At 39.2% G+C, this 23,054-nt stretch overlaps 3 protein-coding genes across 10 annotated transcripts in view; 2 read left to right on the top strand and 1 right to left on the bottom strand.

The window, feature by feature from the left end:
- Nucleotides 1–2,629: 2,629 nt before the first annotated feature.
- On the bottom strand, nucleotides 2,630–6,767 carry TRIM13 (tripartite motif containing 13). Of its 8 annotated transcripts, none has more exons than XM_081320165.1 (3): nucleotides 6,479–6,737; nucleotides 4,443–4,508; nucleotides 2,630–4,316 (listed from the first exon to the last, which is right to left on the bottom strand). In XM_081320165.1, the coding sequence occupies exons 2-3, from the start codon at nucleotides 4,449–4,451 to the stop codon at nucleotides 3,087–3,089; spliced, it is 1,239 nt and encodes a 412-aa protein (XP_081176291.1). In that variant the 5' UTR covers nucleotides 4,452–4,508; nucleotides 6,479–6,737; the 3' UTR covers nucleotides 2,630–3,086. The 8 variants fall into 8 exon arrangements, with proteins under 8 accessions (XP_081176291.1, XP_081176293.1, XP_081176292.1 ...); XM_081320167.1 differs by having other exon boundaries at nucleotides 4,443–4,520; nucleotides 6,490–6,737; XM_081320166.1 differs by having other exon boundaries at nucleotides 6,496–6,737.
- A 1,696-nt stretch (nucleotides 6,768–8,463) lies between these two features.
- Nucleotides 8,464–16,866, top strand: SPRYD7 (SPRY domain containing 7). Its single transcript, XM_081332375.1, has 5 exons — nucleotides 8,464–8,610; nucleotides 10,768–10,884; nucleotides 11,324–11,490; nucleotides 14,177–14,279; nucleotides 14,910–16,866. Exons 1-5 carry the CDS (start codon nucleotides 8,478–8,480, stop codon nucleotides 15,005–15,007), a joined length of 618 nt encoding a protein of 205 aa, XP_081188501.1. The 5' UTR covers nucleotides 8,464–8,477; the 3' UTR covers nucleotides 15,008–16,866.
- Nucleotides 16,867–19,608: 2,742 nt separating this feature from the next.
- KPNA3 (karyopherin subunit alpha 3) overlaps nucleotides 19,609–23,054 on the top strand; it is a 41,174-nt gene continuing 37,728 nt past the window's right edge. The window contains exon 1 of the mRNA XM_081313192.1: nucleotides 19,609–19,778. Coding sequence (XP_081169318.1) covers nucleotides 19,701–19,778 — 78 coding nt within the window. The 5' untranslated portion in view covers nucleotides 19,609–19,700. The remainder of the gene's footprint in view (nucleotides 19,779–23,054) is intronic.

Here is a 23,054-nt window from a genome sequence, read left to right as displayed (position 1 = left end):
AGATTGATGGGGTTTATGTAATGTTGTATTTGGTATTCAGAAAGGGGAGGTGAATAAAAGTTCAGCGGGCAGTTGCTCAGGGAGCTTTTTTGGAGAGACGAGGCTGCCTGGCTGGTTCAGAGCATCTCTATCGACCCGGGTCTGAATTCTTTTCCCTACATACACTGACTGGAAGATACTAAAAAAAAATGAAAATTCAACCTTAATCTATACTTCTTCCCACAGTCCAGATACCTCATGACTGTGGAGATCTTTAAAAATGTATTTACTTGCTGAATTTCTGGATCTTTTCTTGATTACTTTCTAAACACAAATAATCTTATTCTTGTTATTCTACAAGAATCACAATTCTATACATTGTACTGATCTCAAACTAAAAACAAATGATCATGCTTTTAAAATTCAGGGCGGAAGTTTCATAATATAGGAATAGTGATTGCATTTTAAACTATTTATACAATACTATAAACAATATCTTTGTTTCTTGAACCTGATAGCTATTTGTTATCCATTAAGGCAAGGGTGTCAAACTCAGGACGTCATGTGATGTATCGTGGCTTTTTTGCCATTACCGGCAATGGGGTGGGCGCGGTTTCGCTATGATGCATCCGGCCCACAGGCCAGCAGTTTGATACCCCTGCATTAAGGAAAAGATTTGACTTGGAAATTCAATTCAGATTCAATGATTCATCTTAAATTCTGAACAAATTGATTTGCCAAAGGATACATTTAATATAAATGTATTATATTACATTACATTAAATATAAAAAATAATAATTTGGCAATGTGTATTTCAACAGTTGAACTACAGTATAAGTGCTACAGCAGACAGACTAATCTAGGTGTACACTCTGTATTTGTGCACAATCCGTTTCCTAGTTAGTTTAGGGAGCAATTATTGTGATTAAGGATGTTAAAATCTAATTGAGATGAAGGTTTATATTCCACTCAATAGTAAAGCTCATTAAGAGAGGCTCAGACCTCTGGATTACTATAATCTACTTTGTTGTTAAAAGAAAAAAAAATTAATGGAAGCCAAATATATTGAGGTACAGTGTAAGAGATTTCTCTCATCAATTTCCCACAAATTTTGTTATAAAAGGGTTCAATTAAACACTCTTTCACTAAAGCACGAACTGTTTATTACAATAATGGAGGCAATAAATAAAACCTAAAAAAGGTGGTATCCAATATGCAATATAGTGGTACACAAATTAGAATATACACATGATTCAATAACCTTAAACTATCTGGATCCAGCAACACATGTCTTTATTGTGAGGCAATGAGAATGATAATAGGTCAGTGAAGATGCTCAGCCATCCAGGTAGAGTGCACAAGCGAGTAGACTTAACTGAGCAACTTGCGAGCTGAAAGGGATGTTGGAGCCCTTCTAGTCCAGCCCCCTGCTCAAGCAGGAGAACCTATATCATTTCATACAAGTGACTGTCCAGTCTCTTCTTAAAAACTTTTGAGTGATGAAGCACCCATGTCTGAAAGCAAGCTGTTCCGCTGGTTGATTGTCCTCACTGTTAGGAAGTTTCTCCTTAATTCCAGATTGCTTTTCTCCTTGATTAGTTTCCATCCTTTGTTTCTTGTCTTGCCTTCTGGTGCATTGGAAAATAAATTGACCCCCTCTTCTTTGTGGCAGCCCCTCAAATACTGGAGCACTGCTATCATGTCCCCCCTAGTCCTTCTTTTCTCTAAACTGGCCATCCCCAAATCCTGCAAACATTTTTTATGTTTTAGTCTCCTGGACTTTAATCATCTTAGTTGCTCTTTTTTGCACTTTTTCCCAAAGTCTCAACATCTTTCCCTGCTGGCTTCTCCATTGTGGGAAGCTGGGAGGTTAGGTTGCAAAATGAAAACATGTTACCATGAGATGCTGCAACCATCAGCTGAGCCACTTGCTAGTATCCAGATTGTGATCACATGATTATGAAGATTTTGGGACAAGCACTTTGAGGACCAGCCATAATCATTACTGAATGAGTGGACTACCTGTAGTCTTGTCTCTTTCCAGCTGGAAAGCACAGTTGTAGACATGTGATTTCCCATTTAATGACCACTTCACTTAGTGGCAGAGTTGCTGGTCCTGATTCAAGTTGTACACAAAGACCTGTATTGTTGCAGTAGTATGTGGAATTATCTTGGGAGACTGGGCAAAGTAATGCTACCTAGCAAATGTCCAATAAGAGGGAGCACAGTCCACAGGGGCATAGTAATCAGAACAAGGGGCTCAGGAAGGACACCTCCCCAAGATATGAGGCTGTAAAAGTGATGGTGAGAGGACTGTACTTTTAGACTTGCAAAACTCTCCTAATGTACTTTACAATGAAGTAGAACTAGCATACCTGGCTATGTGTCCTAGTCTACCTGGTAAGGCTGACCACTGAAACCGCAATGCCTCCATCATGTAAATAATGCCCAAAGTGAACTTTCTATGCTCATTTGTGCAGGACCCACATATGACTACAAAATTCCCTCCCAAAAGACACTCTCACATCCCTCCCTAACAACACAAACATGTCTAACATACCATAGATTTGGCCATTGACAAGTCTGTACAACTTACAGTATGTTACTGTAATTGTTAGTTGTAAAAATACTTGTGATTTACAAGCCCAAGATGTTCCATAGTTTTATTTTGTAGTGAGTTGCTTATAAGCATACAAAAGTTAATAGTTTGTTACTTCCTATGCTCACATATACTATAACAAATTACAAAATATGCAACATTTCTGAAGGACCAGGACTTATGATAGTAATATACAATCATTATTTATGTATTATATTTCCATGCAAATATCTTTCCAACTTATACTCCAATCTGAAACTCAACCATATTTTATAAATCAAAAAGATTTATATGTTCCACTATGCATATTACTTTCTAAAAAAATCAAGTCATGTAGTTTTACTTTCAGAAAACAATAGAAAGGTAGTCAGCTTTTAGCATGAGAATTGCAGAATAGTTCAATGTATGAACTATCAAGACCATTTCAAATATCAAAAATATTTATTTATTTTTTTAAAAAAAATCTAACACCGATTTTGAAAATATACTTCCTGAATGTGAATAGATTTATGGAAGTTTATACATGCACACAAATTGGGCAACATTATTCAACAACACGTGGATATAATTTACACATTTTTCACTTAGAACAGCAGCACTATCTGCTACTTTTTCCCAGTACAGAATAGCATGATCTGCCATCTCTGATGGGTCTGTCAGATAACCTGTGCCAAATGCAGAGACAAAAGTTTTCCAATGCTGAAAAGCATTGCCCCAAAAATCTGTAACACATACTTGAGTAACAACAATCAGCAAACAAAACAAAGCAGTTACAAAAATACATGGTGAAAGGAACGAATTTGTCACCCAACTGAAAGAGCTTTTTTCTTGAGGTAGTGAAAGTTTATCCACATCTGCTAGCTTAAATTGTTCCCACTGACTAGTATCAACATCCTTAATTGTAGATTTGATGTCTACCGTAACACAAGGCAATCTAGTTTCCTTTATCACTTTGATTTTCTCTCTAAAATCTTGCATCTGTTGTAAAAACAAAATGGGTTCAGATACATCCTTAAATGTTTCTGCAATATTAAATGCAGTTTGCTGCTCTTGTATGATGGTGTTCAGTTTGTTGATTTCTGGATCATAGGCCTGCATAACTGCAAGCTTCATGGTTTCAAAGTCTGAGAGGATCTCATTCTTCTTTTGTTCCAAGGTATGCTGTAATTTCTCAAAAAAATCTTTTACTCTGTCATAATCCTTTGTCAACATCTGGAGAGCTTTTCGTTTACTGGTTTCCAAAGTTCCTAGTCGAGAAAGTGCATCTCCACAGTGCCATGCTTCAAATACTTGGAACAGTGTCTCAAAAGCACGTTTTTCTTGACAGTAAGCATCCTCAATAGAGCAAAAGAGATGTTTTATGTGATCTCCTCGAGTGGCACAAATGCCACATATCAGCTGTGTGTCTGTCTGGCAAAAAATATTAAGAGGCTGACCACTGTGCACTTTACAGACAGGCATTTTTGTTGATATTTTAATCTTATTATATTTTTCCACAATGCCTTTTAGTGAATAGTTAACTTGGAGATTGTTAACCCCTGTTACTGTAGTTTCCTTTCGACATGTGGGACATTTAAAAGGTGATGGTCTCCAAATCACATTCCGAGTATTTCCCTCTAAGATCCCTTCCAAACATTTCCTACAGAAGTTATGTGAACAAGGTAATGCCCGTGGATCATCAAACAAGCCACAACAAATGGGACATGTAAGGTCTTCTTCAAGGAGCTCCATTCTTCTCTATAACAAAGAGAGATAAAAAATATGAGCAACTAATACTCTTAAGAAATTGAAATTCTTGCCTGCATTTCTACATAAAACTACTTTGCAAAAGAACATAACAAGAAGTTTGGTGAATTTACTTACCAGATCCATAAAATGGGCAAGAATTTCAACATTGCAAATGAATAAGGAAAGGTGGAAAATGTTATTCTGTGACTAACCCTTCTTCAAATAAAAATAAAAATGGATAAGGAACATAAGTAACAGTCCATAAGGCCTGATGCCCTTGGTGCTGGAATGAACAGTTGCAGAAGTGGAATAATGTAGTTCCATGTAACACAAGAGAGAAGGGATTTTCAAGGGTTCTGCAGGTACAACATAGTCTGAACAGTAATTCCTTAGGGTGAACTCTGCCCCTGATGGTTTATAGATATGTCCATGTAATTCTCTTGCCAAGAATATAAAAGTGTTTTGCTATTATCAGTTGCTGAGGTTTTTCCCTAACTTCTTTGATTAGAAAAGCAATTGTTCCACAACAGCTTCAGAAAATTCCAGTAGCCCCTGCCAATGACCATTAATACCATATGATAATTCAAAGCAGTAAGCTAATGCTACTCTCTCAAGATATAAGATTTTCCCAAGCACTGTTCCCATGCCATGATATGACCTTTACTCAGAGTAGTTATCAAATTTTTGGTTTTGGGATCCCTTTTACATTCTTAAGAGTTTTGGTTTACGAGGGTTATATCTACTGATCTTTACTATATTAGAAATTAAAACTGAATAAGTTTAAAATACTTGTGTTTGCAGATCCTCTGAAAGGATCTTGGGGACTCCCAGGGTTCCCCAGACAACCTTTAGGAACTACTGACCTATAGCTATCCCAAAGATGCTTTTCCACGAGGCAACTGGACTTTTTCTTTGAAGACATTTTGCTTCTCATCCAAGAAGCTTCTTTAGCTCTGACTGGATGGTGGGGAATGAAAAGATTTATACACCTTGCAGACAGATGGTCATTTGGATTCTTTTAGCAAGTTATTAGTGCTACCATCTGTGTCTTCAGGGTCACCTGAGTAGTGCAAATGGGAGTGGAGCCTTCTTGGAACTGTTGAAAGGACTGTGTTGTAGACTGGAGATAGATGATGTCTATCCCTCTCCCTCTGTTGAGAAAGGGCTGTTCAGTTTTGACATAGATGGCCTCTTTGACCCCTTTTTCAAACCAGCTGTCCTCTCTGTCCAAACTGTGGACTTTGCTGTATTCGAAAGAGTGCCCTTTGTCTTTTAAATGCAGATGGACTGCTGAATCTTGTCCTGATGCATTTGCTCTCCTGATTCAAACCATCAGGACAAGATTCAGCAGTTCAGTTGAATCGTGAAAAAGCCTTTTGGGGATAACTATGACCTGGATGACTGAGAATCTCCATAGACATTTACTGACCTATAGTTTTCTTTCATTTTTTCTATTTGCGTTCCCACAGCACTTTCTTTCTTATAAAAAGCAGGTAAGAGGCCTTCACTCATTCCATTGCAATTTTCAGCCACTTTTTTTTTTAAAAAAAGCTATATATTCACAACACTTGCTGGTTATTAAATCGGCCCCATTCTCTGAGTTTACACAATATACTAAAACGAAAGCCAACCAGAGGCTGGTTCACACAATATACAAGTCTAATATATGACCAGCTAGTTTAAGGTTTATGAATGCCAGTATGAAGTAATGGTTAAGGCATCAGGTTAGAAACTAGGAGCTTTTAAATTTATTTATTTATTTATTTATTTATTTATTTATTTAGATTTATATACCGCCCTTTCCCGAAGGACTCAGTTCTAGTCGCCTTAAACAGAAAGGCAGCTGGGTGACTTGGGTTGGTTTCAGACCTAGGAAAGGCAAAGGCAAACCACTTCTGAAAAACCTTGGAAAGAAAACCGCAGCGCCGTCACTAGGAGACAGCACAGATTACACTGAAATGGGCTTCGACAGTTTTGTCAAGGCACCTGACGTCGAAATGCAAGTGGAGAAAGCGGACGTAATTTTTCTGTGTTAAGAACCTGGCCTGGATGGTGGGCGTGGCCGTGCAAAACGCAGCCCGAAGGCGCCAGAGCGCCTGGGAATTCGCTATCTCAATCACACCAGACGCCTCTCCGACTGCCGGGAACGGGGCAGAGGCCTTCAGCCTCACCTGCGACAGACGCTTACGGTACAGCGCAGTGGGCGGGTCCAACGGATGCCATCCTCAGGGCTGCGGTGGCAGCGCCGTCCGGCTCATTCCTTCCCTTCCACAGGGAGCGTCAAAAGAAGAAGGCCTGCACGACGCCGCTGCCAGTCGAAGCCCAGCTCACCTGTAGATCGCCTTCAGCGGGCCCCGCCCATGGTTCCTAAGAGGCCACGCGAGAATGCAAGTTCTACCGCGGAGGATCCCTTTCCAGTCCTCTCTAGATCCAAACTGGGATCCGGTGGGGCGGGACTTCCGTTCTCCCTCCTTTTCCGTTTGGCCACAGACAACATCCGCGCAACATCTGCCCAGAAAGGCCAATTTTCACGTGCTTGAAGGTACGCCTTGACGTCATGACGTAGAAGGGCGGGGCTTGGGTTTCTTCCTCTTCTCCAGTCAGGTTCGAAATGGCTTTTTCCTCGCCTCGTCTTCTCTGTTGGCTGAAACTGGAGGTGGGAGCTAAAAAATTAGCTAGGAAATATTTGCAGGGAAGGAAGCACCAGATTCGGTTTTCATTTACCCATAATGGTTGCTTTCACCAGAAACACTGACTCTTCCAGTGATTTTCAAACTTGGTAACTATGTGGACTTCAATTATCAGAATTCCCCAGCCAGCATGAAGTTCCACATCTTAAAAATTGGCAACTTTTAAAAACATTATTCAGTCTTTCAAGCCTGGATTTGGGGTCAAAACATCATTACTGTTCAGCTTCTCATATATGCTATTGGATATGGTACCTTAACTGAGCAAAACACTTCTGAAAAACTTTGCTAACCAAACTACAGGGCCTTTTCAGGCATTCTCTGAGAATTGGACACGACTGAACAGGAAAAAAAAACCCTTCCAGAGAGGATTATTTTCAATAGAGCTTATAATTTATGAATGAGGAAAGGGTCCCTGCTTAGCAAATCAGTTGGAATTTGGTTAACAATGGGAACATCAGCTGCTGAGATATGTCACTAAGCAATGAAGTCGTGATGTTTCACTCTATGAACACATCACTTAATTTAGAAATTCCAGTCCCAATTACTTTATAAACCAGGCACTACCTGTACATCCTTTTCTACAACATTGTTGAGCAGCAGGACGTAGATAATTCCTAAACCTAATTTACTGTATATAATCTCTCAAACCACAATGATGCATAAATTCAATTTCCAGTGGGTTTAGACCCCATAGGAAAAGATCTGACTATGTTTTTAATTGTTTTTAATTGTTGTATCACTGTTTTAAGTACCCTGTAAACCGCCCTGAGTCCTTCGGGAAAGGGCGGTATATAAATCTAATTAAATAAATAAATCTGATGATTTCAAATGTAGATGGAACTAGTCACATTCTGCCTCCTGGTGGTCGTCCAAAGAAAACAATCCTATAAAAAGAATACACAGGATTACCACTTTCTCTGTTAGAGAAAATAGATAATTCCTTATCCTTGGACACAAGATGGGGGTGGAAATCATGCATCGACAAAGCCCGGCTCCCAAGGCAGATTTCCAGGGAGAGACAAGTCAAGTCTCCCGGGGCCTCCTTTTTTCTGTCCTTTTTAAGCGGCTTCTTAAGCGGATGTTTTGGGTTTTTTGCAAGTCACAAGGGAGACAGCCAATAATTCTGTATTAAAACATATCCAAAGAAATAGCGCCGCTCGTATTGTGCATTGTTAAATTGCGATTTTAAAAGACGCTGGTTAAAAAAAACAAACACCTGTTCAAAGTCTGCTTCTTCTGCAACATTTCAGAAGGAAGGGCCAGTAGCTCCTCTTTGCCTGCGAATGGCTTGAGCCGTTCTATGAAGAGCAGGCCTTCCTTTCCAGTAAAGGAGAAACTCAGCCTGGTTAGTTTGCGTGGATTTGTTGCTGGGGCGCCTACCCCGCACATGGAGGCCTTCACCAATCAGCCACCAGGAACCGAAAGTGTATAGAGAACAGCTGAAGCCGCCTCCTCTTGAAGCTAGAGCGGCCGAGCAACCATGGCGGCGTCGGCAGGGGCGACCTCGGGCTCCGTGTGGTGTTGCCTGCGCTGGGCTTGCTGTGGAGAAGGCAGCGCCGGGCACATCCCTCTCAAGGAGATGCCGTCGGTGCTGCTGGACACGCAACAGATGGGTAAGGGCAGCCGCTCTCGCAGGATTGGCGCGCAGGGATAAATCCCCCTAGAAACTGCACCGTTAAGAACTCGAAACGCGCCCTGTTCGTTTCTAAATCTACATTGGACTTGTGCCGTTAACGAAACGATATGTTCAAATTTCTGTTTCTATGTTTGTAAAATTTTAAATTGGAAAAGTGTAAATTTTCCATGCTTCTGTCCCCCCCGTCAAAGAAGGCTTGTTTTGCGCTAGGAAAAAAAACGAGTAAAAGGTGGTAGTATCTCTTTAATTTACTGTTTTAATAAATGATTTCAAAGTGCATTCTTACATATACGGTACCAAGGAAACTACAAATCTGCTATGTATATTTTATCGTGATTATACTGATGCACTCTACTTTGGCTAAAGTTGTTTACGAGTTAACCTTAGAAATGTGAACAAAATATTCGTTAACAAAATTGATCTATACGATTAATATGGAGGCAGCACCTAGTCTTCTTCCTCTTCCCTATTTAAATAGGTGGCTTTCACATGTTATTTAAGAACAGATTCAAAATGAAACTGCCAATTTTTAATCCCCTAAATCTGTGAAAGACCAATACTTAGAAAATTGACTATAGTTCTGATGTTTGTTCCTTAAAATTGTAAAATGGGCAGAACATGTGAAGAGAAATTATGAGGTTGAAGTACGTACATTTGGGAGACTTTATAGCAAGGAAAACTGGTGGGTAAGTGGGAACACGATGGATTTTCTGTCTTTTGTGGTCCCTTCCTCTTATTCTATATGAAATCACTCTGGAGCTCAACAGTGGAGGTCAGGAGTCATCAGTATGCAGGTGACACACAGTTGTATACAGTATCTCAAACTGGGCCAAACAGAAGATGCAGCTGAGCTGCTATTCCAGTACCCAACTGAGACTTAATTTCTGCAAGATTGAATGGCTTTTGATTTGGAGACCAACTGACACCAGATTATTTCATATTAGATTTTGGATGGGATTAACACCTTTATTCTGAACTGTTTCATAATTTTGAAGGTCTACTTAGACTCACAGCTCCTGCTTAGAGGCATCTGTGGCCAAGCAGTCTTTTGCACGTTCATCTGGTGTTACTTCCATTCCTGAAAAAAAGGTGCAGTTCATAGTCACCAGAATGCTTTGGTTACCCTACACAGACTATTATCATGTATTGTCTACATGGGGCTGGCCTTGAAGACTGTTCAAAAGATACAGCTAGTCCAGAATAAAATGACTTCAGTAATTATGGGTACACCTTGTTTTATCTGGATAACACCACTATTTTGAGACCTACAAAAGTTATTGTTGGATTCTAGGTGTGATTCAAGGTGCTGGTGATGACCTTTAAGGTTCATATACAGCCGTATTTCCCCATCTAAAGCAAAAATACATTGACACCAAAATGTTTTAAAGTCCTTTTCAGAAAGAATAAGATAGTTGGAAAATATTACTGTAGAATGTGCTAGCATCCTTTTTAGTTAATTGCATTGATTCTTGGTTAAATTGTTTTTATGTGCAAAATATATTTTTTCAAAAGTCTGTTTGAAAAAGTTGAAATTTTGCCCTTTCTTTCTAAATGCATATTGGAAACAGATGCTTTGTCATCCTTGCCTTGCATTTTCTAGAAAAAGAAATTATACAACCTTTTGTTCAGTTAACATGTAATGAATTTCATTGGTCCTGAGAAGAATGGATTTCACATGGTTGCTTTGTTATAGCCTCTGATATATACTACTGGGGGGAAATGGAGTTTTTGTGTCAAAAACACAAACAGCTGACTGGTCAGTGGGGCATAGGAAGAGAGCCTGCTGATCTGCCTGCATGTTCTCTTCTGTTCCACTCCCACCCTCTTGTCATGTGAATGGAATGCCTGCTTTTGAAACAACGTATTTACCCAAGTTCCCTTGGACAAGGGGTTAAACCCTCCAACTCTGCATGCAATGTTACTTCGCCACACATTCTGTAGAGTGCTATAGGTTTTCTGTTAAAAAAAACATTGGCAGGTGGGACAAGGTATAGAGATGAAAAATAAATAAAATTTGTTACAGTTCCTTGGCAATGAATTTCACTGAAGTCAGTGTGTATTGTCTGCATAAAAATTGTAAGTCTTCAACATAGTTCAAAGTGTTTTTTGCTTGTTGATATTTTATATTCTGCAGGAACAGATGTTGTCGTCGTTAAAAACGGACGACGAGTATGTGGTACAGGGGGTTGCTTAGCTAATGCTCCTTTGCATCAGAACAAGAGCTATTTTGAGTTTAAAATCCAATCTACAGGTCAGTAAAAAAGTAGCTTTTTCAAGAATTAATTTCATGTTACTCGTATAGAATCAAAATATCTGTAATGGAGATATATAATAAATACTATGAATAGTGTTGTAATGGCTGTTTGAAGATTTCTAATCCTCACATAACTTAATAAGTAGAACCATAATGAAAGTATATCTTCATTCACTTATTTGCTGTTTTTCAATGATCATTCAGTTAAGAAAACTTCAGCTATATAATTGCATATGCAAATTTCAGCTATTATAATTATCAGCTTTCATTTATGAATGTTTTCTCACAGCAATGAAATATTAAGGTTCATTATCTTCATTGGAGACAATTTAAAATTGCTTCTTAGTGTGGCAAAGGAGAAAACTTGGACTTATTTTCCCTGTTTTTTATCTTATGATTATACCATTCCATTTTTTTGCCTCTACTGTGATTTCAGGAATCTGGGGTGTTGGAGTTGCAACTCAGAAAGTCAACTTGAATCAAATTCCTCTTGGAAATGATGTGAATAGTCTAGTTCTGAGAAATGATGGGACTCTTTACTACAACAATGAAGAAAAAAACAGATTGCCAGCAAATAGTCTGCCACAGGAGGGTGATGTTGTAGTGAGTTTTGATTTTTTTTCATTATCAAAATACCTGAAAAGAATGTGGCCTATTGCTGAAATCTCATACCAGCAATTGCTCCGTATCAAAACATACCTTTATATGTCTCTTTTATGTCTGGTTTGGTTAAAACATTAGCTTACAAAAATTTAACATGCATGTCTTTGAAAAACTGGCAACATGCATCTGTACTGAAACAGGCGAAGTATTTACTGTATACTAAAGTCATTCCCTTTTCACTGAAATATAATTCTAATAAAAGATAAGAGGCAAAAATTGTAGAAAAATATTAGTTCAACACAGCACAGCATTGACAAAAACATTTTAGTAGCAGAGTTTAAACATTACAAGCAGTACTTTACTTACAGATTACATTCCAAGAGGCTGTTCACAAGTCCATTTTATTTGTAAATCCAAGTGTACATTAACCTCCTCCTGACTTCTGAGACCTTCTAGACTGGAGTTGCAGACAGGTTTGTTTATATTGGCAAAAGTTCGTAAGTAATGCCTGTATTGCTTAATAGGTATTATATAATGTGGATCAGGCACAGGTTGTCTTATATTGTTCCTAAATAAATATACCTTCATATTGCATGTTTCATCGAAACTCATCAATAGATAATATTTGTTTTGATCAAATTGTAAAATATTTTTGTCTGAAGCATCATTGTCAATGTTTAGTTTCTTAGGATAGGTTTAAAATGGTAAAATCAATAATATAGATAGAATTTTTGTTACTTTCTAGACATCTACCTAAGAATCCGATAAGGATTTTATTAACTGTCCTCATTTTATGGTCCTTCCTGCTTCCATGGATTCCAATAATAAGTAAAGAACCTCTGTCAAATTAGTTGTTAGTTCTTCTTTCTCATATATTTTTGCTTTCTTTATAAAAACAAAACCATGACCAAATGTTTTTTTGTAAATATTTTCTGTAATTAGCTAATATTCTAATCAATTTAAATACACAGGTGCTTCTTCCTCTGTCACATTCAGAAGCAGTGATATATATATGGCGTAATTTGATTTTCAGTACTCGGATAAAGTATCATTATTCTTGCTTCTATTATGCCCTCTAAAATTCCATTTCCGCTTGGAAGGTTTTTTCTATTCTAAATTTGGATCCTGTTAAATTCTTTCTCTGTATTTTTTTCAGACTAAGTACCGTATATACTTGAGTATAAGCCGACTCGAGTATAAGCCGAGACCCCCAATTTCACCCCCAAAAACTGGAAAAAGTTATTGACTCGAGTATAAGCCGATCCGCCGTTCTGCAAGCCCCCGCCACCGGCGGAGGCTGGATCCGCGCTCTGCAAGCCTCTGCCGCCAGCAGAGGCTCGATCCGCCATTTTGCAAGCCTGAATACACAGGAATACCCTGTGTGGCCGTGGCTCTCGGGGAAGCCCTGGCTGTCCGCTTCCTCGCTCCACGCTGCCATTCGGGGCCCGCGCGTTCCCCGGGCAAATCGCGGCGCCCAGCAGGCGAGGAAACACGCCCGCTCCAGTCGCCCCCCCTTCCCTCAGGAGACGCGAAGCAAGTGACCGCCCGGAGCTTACCGAGGACTTGCGCGCAGCCGAGGCTTCGGTGCTTCCAGGATCGCGCGCACCTCTCCCAAGCCGTCGCCGTCCGGAGACCTGCCGAAGTTTGGGGAGGTTTGGGGAGGTGCGCGCGCACCTCCCCAAACCTCCCCAAACGTCGGCAGGTCTCCGGACCTCCGCACCCTGCCTGCCTGCTTCTTTCCGCTGCGGAAAGAAGCAGGCAGGCAGGGCGCGGAGGTCCGGAGACCTGCCGACGTTTGGGGAGGTTTGCGCGCGCACCTCCCCAAACCTCCCCAAACTTCGGCAGGTCTCCGGACGGCGGTGGCTTGGGAGAGGTGCGCGCGATCCCGGAAGCACCAAAACCTCGGCCGCGCACAAGTCCTCGGTAAGTTTTTTTGTTGACTGGAGTATAAGCCGAAGTGGAATTTTTCAGCCCAAAAAGTGGGCTGAAAAATTCGGCTTATACTCAAGTATATACGGTATTTTAAATTTCAAGGTATAACTAATTGAGTTTTCAGAGTCCTTATAATTGCAAATTTCAGGATGATGTAGTCACTGTTTTTTAGTGTTCCTGCCAGTTGTAGCTCTGTGTTTGGAATTTTGACAGCATAGTATGGTAGTGAAACAGACTGACTTCCAAAATAGGGAATTGTAGTCACCTACTTTTTTTGCCCATCTAAGTGTGATTTAGCAGTTTATGTGGAGCATTGTTAGATATCCAAAGTAGGGTTGAAGTTGTGATGTTTTGCTTCAAGAGTATCCTTCTTAATGTTTCCTTATGTCTTGATAGTACAGGGCAAGAGTTTTCTATTTTTTAATCTTTCTTGACTGCTTAGTATTTGTTATTGTGATAATTTTAATTGTATTGTTTTCTGAGACTAGCATTGCTTCAAATGGCAGTGAATAATTTCATATTATGGGGAAAAAGAGGAGGAAAAAGGAGTATTGTGTACATTTAAAGTTACTTATAAAGGCAGGATAAAAATGTGTTAAATATCTGCCTAAAATGTTCAGAATAAAATGTATGAATGTATGTATGTATATATGTGTACGTATGTATGTGTATATTTGTGTATATTCAATTGTGTATATCCAATTGAAACAAAAAGGATGAACGTTTATATATAAAATTCATATCTGTCTTACAGGGAATTACATATGACCATGTAGAACTAAATGTTTATTTAAATGGAAAAAATATGCACTGTCCAGCCTCAGGAATCAGAGGAACAGTCTTCCCTGCGGTCTATGGTAAGGAGACATTCTTACAATCTAGTTTAGTGAGTGAGATGTTACACTTGACCTGGGTTCAGCTACCTACTCATTCAAAAACTGAATTGGGTAATTGGGCTAAATCGTCATCTTTACCACTCTATTCCCTGTTAACTACTACCTCTACTGAATACTTCTTATCTGCCTGTTAAATTTCTGTATGTCACTTATTTCAGCATAAAAGCCTAAAAATGTAAAAGATATAGCTGTGTCACTGACAATGCAGCAGAAAAGTCACGGTTAGTAAACTGCTTACTTATTATAGATTGCTAAATGATTCTGTGTCTTAACAGCTAAAAAAACACCTATAAAAGAATACAGCTGATCAGTAGAACATCATAACAAAACAAAACCAAAACAGATCAAACCAAAATCAAAGGGGCTCCATAATCACCCTGTCCCCAAGGCCTGTGGAAACAATCTGAATAACACAAAGGGGTGGGGGGGAGCAGAAAAACTTCTGTGGGGAGATCATTTCAGAGGGCAGGAATGGCAATGTCTCTGCAACATACTTCATTTGATAGAAAGCCTGAACACCCAATGAGGCTTGCAGTAGTAAAGAGCATTTGAATGTGATACATATGTCTTCTCTTTTTTTTCCCCTTACAGTTGATGATAGTGCCATTTTGGATTGTCAGTTCAGCGATTTCTGTCATGCTCCTCCTGCAGGTTTTGAAAAGATACTCTTTGAACAGCAGATTTTCTGAAGGTTCCTGCTGCAGATTAACTAGCACTTTTACAACCCATTCTTTCAAACTTCACATTATTCCCAGAATATTAATGTTGCATTTGATTAGTCTGTTTAATGTTTGGGAAAATATCAATTTATCTGGAAACTTATGTTGCTGGTTTAGATTTACCTACTGTTTGTGATATGGATAATATTTGTATTTGATGAAAAGGGATAAAGCTGACAGTATTTAGTGACCATGGACTCTTAAGAATGCTATATAATATGCTATACATATTACAGTAAAATGGTTTTGTAAATGTCGCATTTCCATAATATAGCAGAGTCTAATGGTTATTCAACAATGTTTCTCCAATATATATAGTAATTAGAGAAAGTAATTACAAGTATTTTGAGGATAACAACAATGAAAACATTGATACCTGTTATACTTTTTAAGCACTGGGGTTCTAATGTTTATTCCTGAGTATTTGTGTTAAAATTAGAATAAATTGCTGACTGGTAAAAGCCAGTCTGCTGATCTATTGTACAAAAGCTGTCAATGGAACAAAGTAGTACTGAATAGCCTGTTGCTTGTTGTGATAAAACTTTATTTTTTAAATTCTTTATTACATTTTTGGAGTTCTCCAAAAAATATAAAATGTACAGACTGCTCTTCTATTCAGTTTTATGGTTATTTTAAATTGCTTTTCTTGTGCACTGAGAAAATATGTACAGCATTCCTGTACATCCAGAACTATGAAACCTGCTGTAAGGAAATTGCTATATCAGAATTATAAGCCTTTGTCCTTGTATTTTGTTGAGAGGTAGGGAGTGGAAATAACTTTGAGATTCTGTTGTCACATTTCATATATTTAACTATACCATGGCAAATAAGTGAAAAAGTGATTTGCTCTATTTTGTTATATAGGCTTTGTAGTCTTAAGAGATTGAAGGAATGTGCATTCTTGATAATATACTGTTAGAAAAACTTACCTATTACCTTTATTATTCCTCAGGGAGATGTCCTTTTTCAGGTCTTGTAGGAAATTCTTTTCCAACAGCCAGTTACAAATACACATATGAATTCAGTTAGTGCTATTGGCAAATATTCTGGAACTCCAAAATCCACGCTTGGAAAGATATGTATAAAATGCTTACTATGCTACTATAAAGTCATGCATTTAATCCAATTTACTACAGTTACCAAAATTTCTGGGAACTGTGTCAACAAGGGATAAAACGGGTAATAGTAGCGCAAACAGTATGTATGCCTAGGTGTATTTTAGCTACAGTTGCCCATTTGATCCTCTTAAAATTAAAGATAGATTATCTTAACGTATGTGTAAAGAACATCTCTTTTGGTTATTATAGGGCATTTGAAAAGATGAAAAAGGTGTACTTGAGAAAATAAATCTAAAGTAGTTTTACAATTGAATTTGATTTAAAATACATTCCCAAATTTTAATATATGCTATCCTGGATAATTTTATTTCATGCTCTTTTCCTTGTCCTCTTAAAAGCATCTGTTTGGCTACAGCAGAGATAGCATATTTTATTTATAACATTAAATATGAATTTAATCTACCATTTTAATATTTTGACCTCTAATCTAGTTTTTGTTCAACCATGTTTACTCTTGTGCTCTTCAAACACTACGTAAATATGAATATGATCCTCAAGTCAAAAACAGATCTTCCTCCATTACGTTACTGAAAGTCTGATTTGGGATTTAACCTATTCTGTCTGTATCTTCTGTATCTTCAATAGCATATTTATTGAACATTTCATATATTATCTGTCAATATTAAAGTTTTTACAAACCACCCATCACATTTTCTGAATGTAGGTTTTCAAAATAAATTGTTGCTTATGTACTCTCTAATAAAATAAGCTTAAAAAGTCTGTAGAACTGCTAAAGCCGTTGATTGTGTGGATCACAACAAACTGTGGCAAGTTCTTAAAAAGATGGGAGTACCAGACCATCTTATTTGTCTCTTGAGAAACCTATATGCGGGTCAAGAAGCAACAGTGAGAACTGGACACGGAACCACTGATTGGTTCAAAATTGGGAAAGGAGTCCGACAAGGCTGTATACTGTCGCCCTGCCTATTTAACTTATATGCAGAGCACATCATGAGAAAGGCAGGGCTAGATGAATCAAAAATTGGAATCAAGATTGCCGGGAGAAATATCAACAACCTAAGATATGCAGACGATACCACTCTAATGGCAGAAAGTGAAGAGGAACTAAAGAGCCTCTTGTTGAGGGTGAAGAAGGAGAGTGCAAAAGTTGGGTTGAAACTTAACATTAAGAAAACCAAGATCATGGCATCTGGCCCTCTCAATTCCTGGCAAATAGATGGGGAAGAAATGGAGATAGTGACAGATTTTATTTTCCTGGGTTCCAAGATCACTGCAGATGGGGACTGTAGCCAAGAAATTAAAAGATGGACTTTGAAAGCATTTAATTTATTTTAATCCCATTTATATCCCGCCCTTCTCTGAAGACTCATGCAAAGAAAGAAAAATCACACTTTGAGGATACTAATATCACTGCCATTAAATCAACAGACTTGCTTCTGATCAAACTTGGAGATTTTTTTTTACCTTGCATTCCATCTGTCTCGTTTATCTGTTTATTCTCCACTAACTCATAAAGCCAACTGCGGCCTTTGTTAGAAAATACTTGCGTGATATTAACTATCCATTGGAATTTCTGCATTTCATATACCAGCTAGGACCAACAATTGGAAAACTTCTAGAATTCCAGAAATCCCTCAGGATCTACCAGTTTCCAAGGATGAATTGTCCTAACTCATCCTCCATTTGTACAAAGTATTAAAATCTAACTTGCAGTAAAAAAAATGGTCTTACAATGGTATTTGGGTCAGAGCAAATTTTTGCACTTTCCTGTTTTATTGCAAACATCAGAACCATAATAAGTCTGCCAGTTGTATCTCAGAGATGGTTGTCTTATTGGGCAGCCTCACGCCAGAGCATGAAGGATGAATTTATCCACCTTGTGGTTCTCAAGGTAGGTTTTCAAATGATCAGACGGCTGTTGACCCATGGGATTCTTTAACAGGCTTCCTAATATTGCCAGGTACCCCAATATGTGGGGCAAAGACTAATTCAATTTCCAGCAGGAAGCTCTACTGAGTATTCATGGGGGGAAAAAATCAAGTCTTACAAATTTTGTAGGTGAGCACAGTATTACTTGCAGTGAGCGTTTAACTGTTGCTTTATATGGCAAGTTTAACAAGAAACGTCAAATATGTTTGTTTAAGCCAGTTTCTTCAATAAGACAAAATTCGTTGGATTCCTACCTGGCGACAAATGATTGCCCTTGACTTCTAAGACATAATGACTAGATTCACCAAGGCCACATATTTGCTTCGCACTCTGGGCAAACGCATCCTTTCGGCTGATCCAAAAAGCCTATTTTCCTGGGTTCCAAGATCACTGCAGATGGGGACTGTAGCCAAGAAATTAAAAGATGCTTGCTCCTGGGGAGGAAAGCCATGGCAAATCTAGACAGCACACTAAAAAGCAGAGACATCACCCTGCCAACAAAAGTGCGTATAGTCAAGGCTATGGTCTTCCCTGTTGCAATGTATGGCAGTGAAAGTTGGACCATAAGAAAGGCTGAGCGCAAAAGAATTGAGGCCTTTGAACTCTGGTGCTGGAGAAGACTCCTGCGAGTCCCTTGGACTGCAAGGCGATCAACCCTGACTGCTCTTTAGTAGGCCTGATCCTGAAGTTGAAACTCAAATACTTTTGGCCACCTAATGAGAAGGAAGGATTCACTGGAGAAGAGCCTAATGCTGGGAAAGATTGAGAGCAAGAGAAGAAGGGGACGACAGAGAATGAGGTGGCTGGATGGAGTCACTGAAGCAGTAGGCGTGAGCTTAAATGGGCTCCAGAAGATGGTAGAGGACAGGAAGGCCTGGAGGAACATTGTCCATGGGGTCGCAATGGGTCGGACACGACTTCACAGCTAACAACAACATTAGCCTAAAAGAACAACAATCATTAAAATGTAATTTTCCTTCAAAGAACCTTACACATCTTTGGTGTAGTTTTCTATATCTCTTACTGCCATCCCATGGCTATGTGAGTGGTGGCTATACAGATGAGGGAGCCTTGTTTTTGTGTAATAGTTGAACATCTGAAAAAATTACAGATTTTGATGGACCACCTCTCCCCAGGTATCTCTACTGACCCTACCTAATTTGGCAGAATGAACTGGTCCCATCAAGAATGTCATCTTAAGGGCGCCCAGCAAGAGAAGGGTTTTGGTTATGCTGCCTACCTTTTGGGATTAGCGGACTTCAGCCGGGTTCGGGGAAAACTGAGCAACTACTTTTCCTTCGGTTTCTACTTTCCCGCTCATTCAGGCTGCCCCCAACCCTCGACGTCTGTGCCGCACATGGGCAGCTGTCATTTCCGCTCCGAAAAGCCAGTGGAAATGCCTTCAACCCTAACCGCCAAGGCAGCCTCAATCTCCCCACCCACCGGAGCTTCGGAATTTCTCTCTGCTCCTGCCACAGTCCTGCCGGCTGGGCGCATGCGCCGTCCTCCGCCGTTTCCCGTTTGTTTCGTCACTGAGCGTCTGTCCGCTCGTTCCGCCTCTCTCCCCCCCCCCACTCCGCCGCCCCTTTCGCGCGCGCGCGCTGTCGTCGCTGCTTCAGCCCAGAGCCGCTGCTGCTGCCGTCGCCGCCGTCGTCATGGCTGACAACGCCGCCGCCGCCGGCCTGGAGAACCACCGCTTCAAGAGCTTCAAGAATAAGGGCCGCGACGTGGAGGTCTGTGCCAGCCTGGGACGGTCCCTTTCCGTCTGGTGGGGGAGTGGCCGGGTTTTACTTTCTCAGCCCGCGGGAGGCGGGTAGCTCTGCGCCCGGTGGTGGGACCGTGTAGGCGGACGCGCCGACACACGCACCGCCTCCGCCATCTGCTGCTGGGCCTGGCCTGGTTCCCTCTTCCCACCTCGACCGGGCCGGCATGGGGGAATCCAGCCCTCAAGGGGGCGGGCAGCGGGTTTATCAGGTCCCCTTTGTGATTCGGCTCTTTCCCCAGACTTGAAAGGGAGCCTGAGCTGACCGGGCTCGCTTTGAATTGTTGGTCCAGGTACAATAATCATGCCGGCATGGCGAGAGGATGATTAGTCCCATCATCAGTCTGGCTCGCCTTCTGGTAGTGGGGAAGCAGGTCGTAATCTTTCTTCTGATCCTTCACCAAGGACGCTGCAAATGTGGGACTTGGCCGGTCTTCTTTGTCCTTTATCATCCCCCCAGAATAGTGCACTCGGTGGATTCCGAACAAGATACTCGGGAGAGCTCTGACAGCCTATTTCTGTCGCTTCTTTAGCTTCCTTATTTAATAAGGCTTTGGGAAGAGATTTACAATGTCTCTTTGCTTTCGTAATTACTTCTGATGCACCTACTAGAAATCTCCGTGTAATTCCTATTAAGTTTGCTCCAGTGTATTGCAGCTTTGGATACGTGCATATAGTCCACTGAATTGGTTTGGGGCATTGCTTATTTTCTGAACAAAACTTAATTTTAACCCCCTAAACAAATGCTTAATTCCAGGTATGAGTCACAGAACACCATTTTATGTTGGTGATATCACTTGCCCCTTAACAAAAGTAAGCCTTTGTAATTTTACCTGGTAGCAGTGTCTCACAACTACAAATGTAAGAAGGAAGAATAAAATTCAAGTTCTCCATGAGTTCAATTTTCTGAGACTATATTCAGATTTAAAGATAGGAAGTGATGAGAATAGCTTGAGGAATATGGAATATGGTAATATAATCTTGGGCTGAGTTGTTTGGTTTTGACTTACCGTAGTTTAGGCACAAATAACCGTAGGTTATAGCTTAATATAGTAGCTGGTCAATTTTAAAAATTTGGATGAAACTAACCATGGCAGGAGCATTATGTACACTGCCTTGAGTTGTGCAGGTACAGGTAGGATATAAATCTAATAATAAATGTAAGAGACTATATTTTTTAATTATAGCTGATTTGTTAGGCTTTATAGCTCTGCCATACAGTAGTGTATGACAGTACACCTGGAATCCATACAATTCAGTTCTTTTTTTACACAAGCGTAATACATATTTTTGATTTTATACTTCATCTTACAAACTAGCTGCCTTGGAGATCATTCACCCAATCCTTCAGAGATAATTATTTGCAAGGTCTCCGGTTAGTAGATATTTCTCATACTTATCAATTCTGAATCTCCCTGATTTGGAAATTATGGGTTCCTATAATAGTTAATGATTTTAGTATCAAAATAAGTAATTACATGTTTCAGAGTTCAGAATACCCCTTTCCTTTCATTATTTGGTAACTTCAGATGTAATATTGGTTGATCAGTATTTTTTCTTGGGCTCTGATAACCATATGTAAAGTTTTTATTTTTTTAGTTAGAGTTGTGGTGGCTAACTAAGAAAACCTTTAAAGAAATTATTGCATTTTCTCATTAAAAAGGAAGCAAAATTCTGTTTCATACTGATATGTGTTGCACATATATATATATATATATATATATATATATATATATATATATATATATATATATATATATATATATATATATACCGGTATATATATATATAATGTATTCTATTTTCTTATTGTATTTGCAAATACTCTACTGAAATGTGGCATGTTTATATGCTTATATTGTTCACACTGCAAAGGTTAAGAGTATGTTTAGATCCATAGATTTTACCACATGCATGATTAAATAGTGACATTAAATCCCCATCTATAAAGCCTTTATAACTATGATCTGGAAGTAGAAAATTATATTTCAAGACTATAAAGACTTTATATTTCAGGTGAGAGCTGTAGCCTGACCAGTCAATGGTCCTTTCTTTCCCAAGTCAAATTTCACTAGGACAACTAGATGGTGCTATTCCACTTAATGTTATGTGCTTAAAACATTTATGTCCCCATTTCATTCAAAAAGCTTGACAGCTAACAGTCAAGATAAAAGGAGCAGCTAGAAGTGTTTATCTCCAAAATAGTAGCAGACTGAAGAATATTGGCATAAAAAAGAAAGGTGTATCAGTAATGTTCCTAGTGCTGTAGTGACAGCAGTAAATCATATATCTTCATTGATAGTGTTTCATACTACTTAGGCATTTGGTAAATGCTTTTTTCTTATTGTATCACTCTTGTTTTGAATGATTCAATACTTTGTGGGCTTAAAATGTAAAAATCTTGATTCTTTAACCCACTGAGATTTCCCCTCTCCCAAGATTTTAATAATATATCAGTGATGAGATTGTAATAGGCAGTCCATGGTAATTTTTTTAAAAATAGATCTCTTTAAACTCTAAACCAGTGTTAGGTAATGATGTTAAAGAAAAGGGTAACAAGAAAGCCTGAAACAAATCAAATATTGTCTTGGAGGGGGGAAAATGACAGGAAACATAGAAAATATAGAAATTAATTTCTTATTGCAGTCTGTGCAGAGTGATTTAAATGACATACTGGTAGTTTTCAGTGATGTTCATTATATAAGCACTCTGTTTAATTTAAATAATTATATTTGTTACAGCCACTCATTCCATTAGACTCTGGGTGGCTTAAAAAATCCAGAAATAATACAAATGATTAAGTACACATAAACGGGCAGAATAAAACCAAAATAATAAACCATACAGATTATGACTGGAGACCACAAACATATCAAGGGAAGTGGATACTATTTGTATTTTGGGGGGTGGGGAACACTGTTCCAGAAGGCAGAGGCAATGACAGGAGACATACTTCCTTTGCCCCCAATAGCTGGCAACATTTGATAAAGGGGGCCTGAAGTGTACCTGAAGGGCCTTATAGATGATGACTTTCACCTTGAATTGCACCTGGAAGCCTACTGGCAATCCATGCAGCTCATCTAGTGCACTTAGCAATGCATAATATGAAGTGTCTGTTATATACTGTTCACACCACTGTAATTTGTAGCAGCTGTAGCTTCCAAATGATCTTCAAGGGCAGTGTGATATGTAGACCATTGTGATAGTCCAATTGTGAAGGAGATGAGGGCATGAGCAACTATCAGTT

The sequence above is a fragment of the Vipera berus genome, assembly GCF_964194415.1.
Source record: "Vipera berus genome assembly, chromosome: 1".
Lineage (NCBI taxonomy): Eukaryota > Metazoa > Chordata > Lepidosauria > Squamata > Viperidae > Vipera > Vipera berus.
The sequence above is the reverse complement of the archived record's forward strand: the minus strand, read 5'-3'. Positions and strand labels throughout refer to the sequence as shown.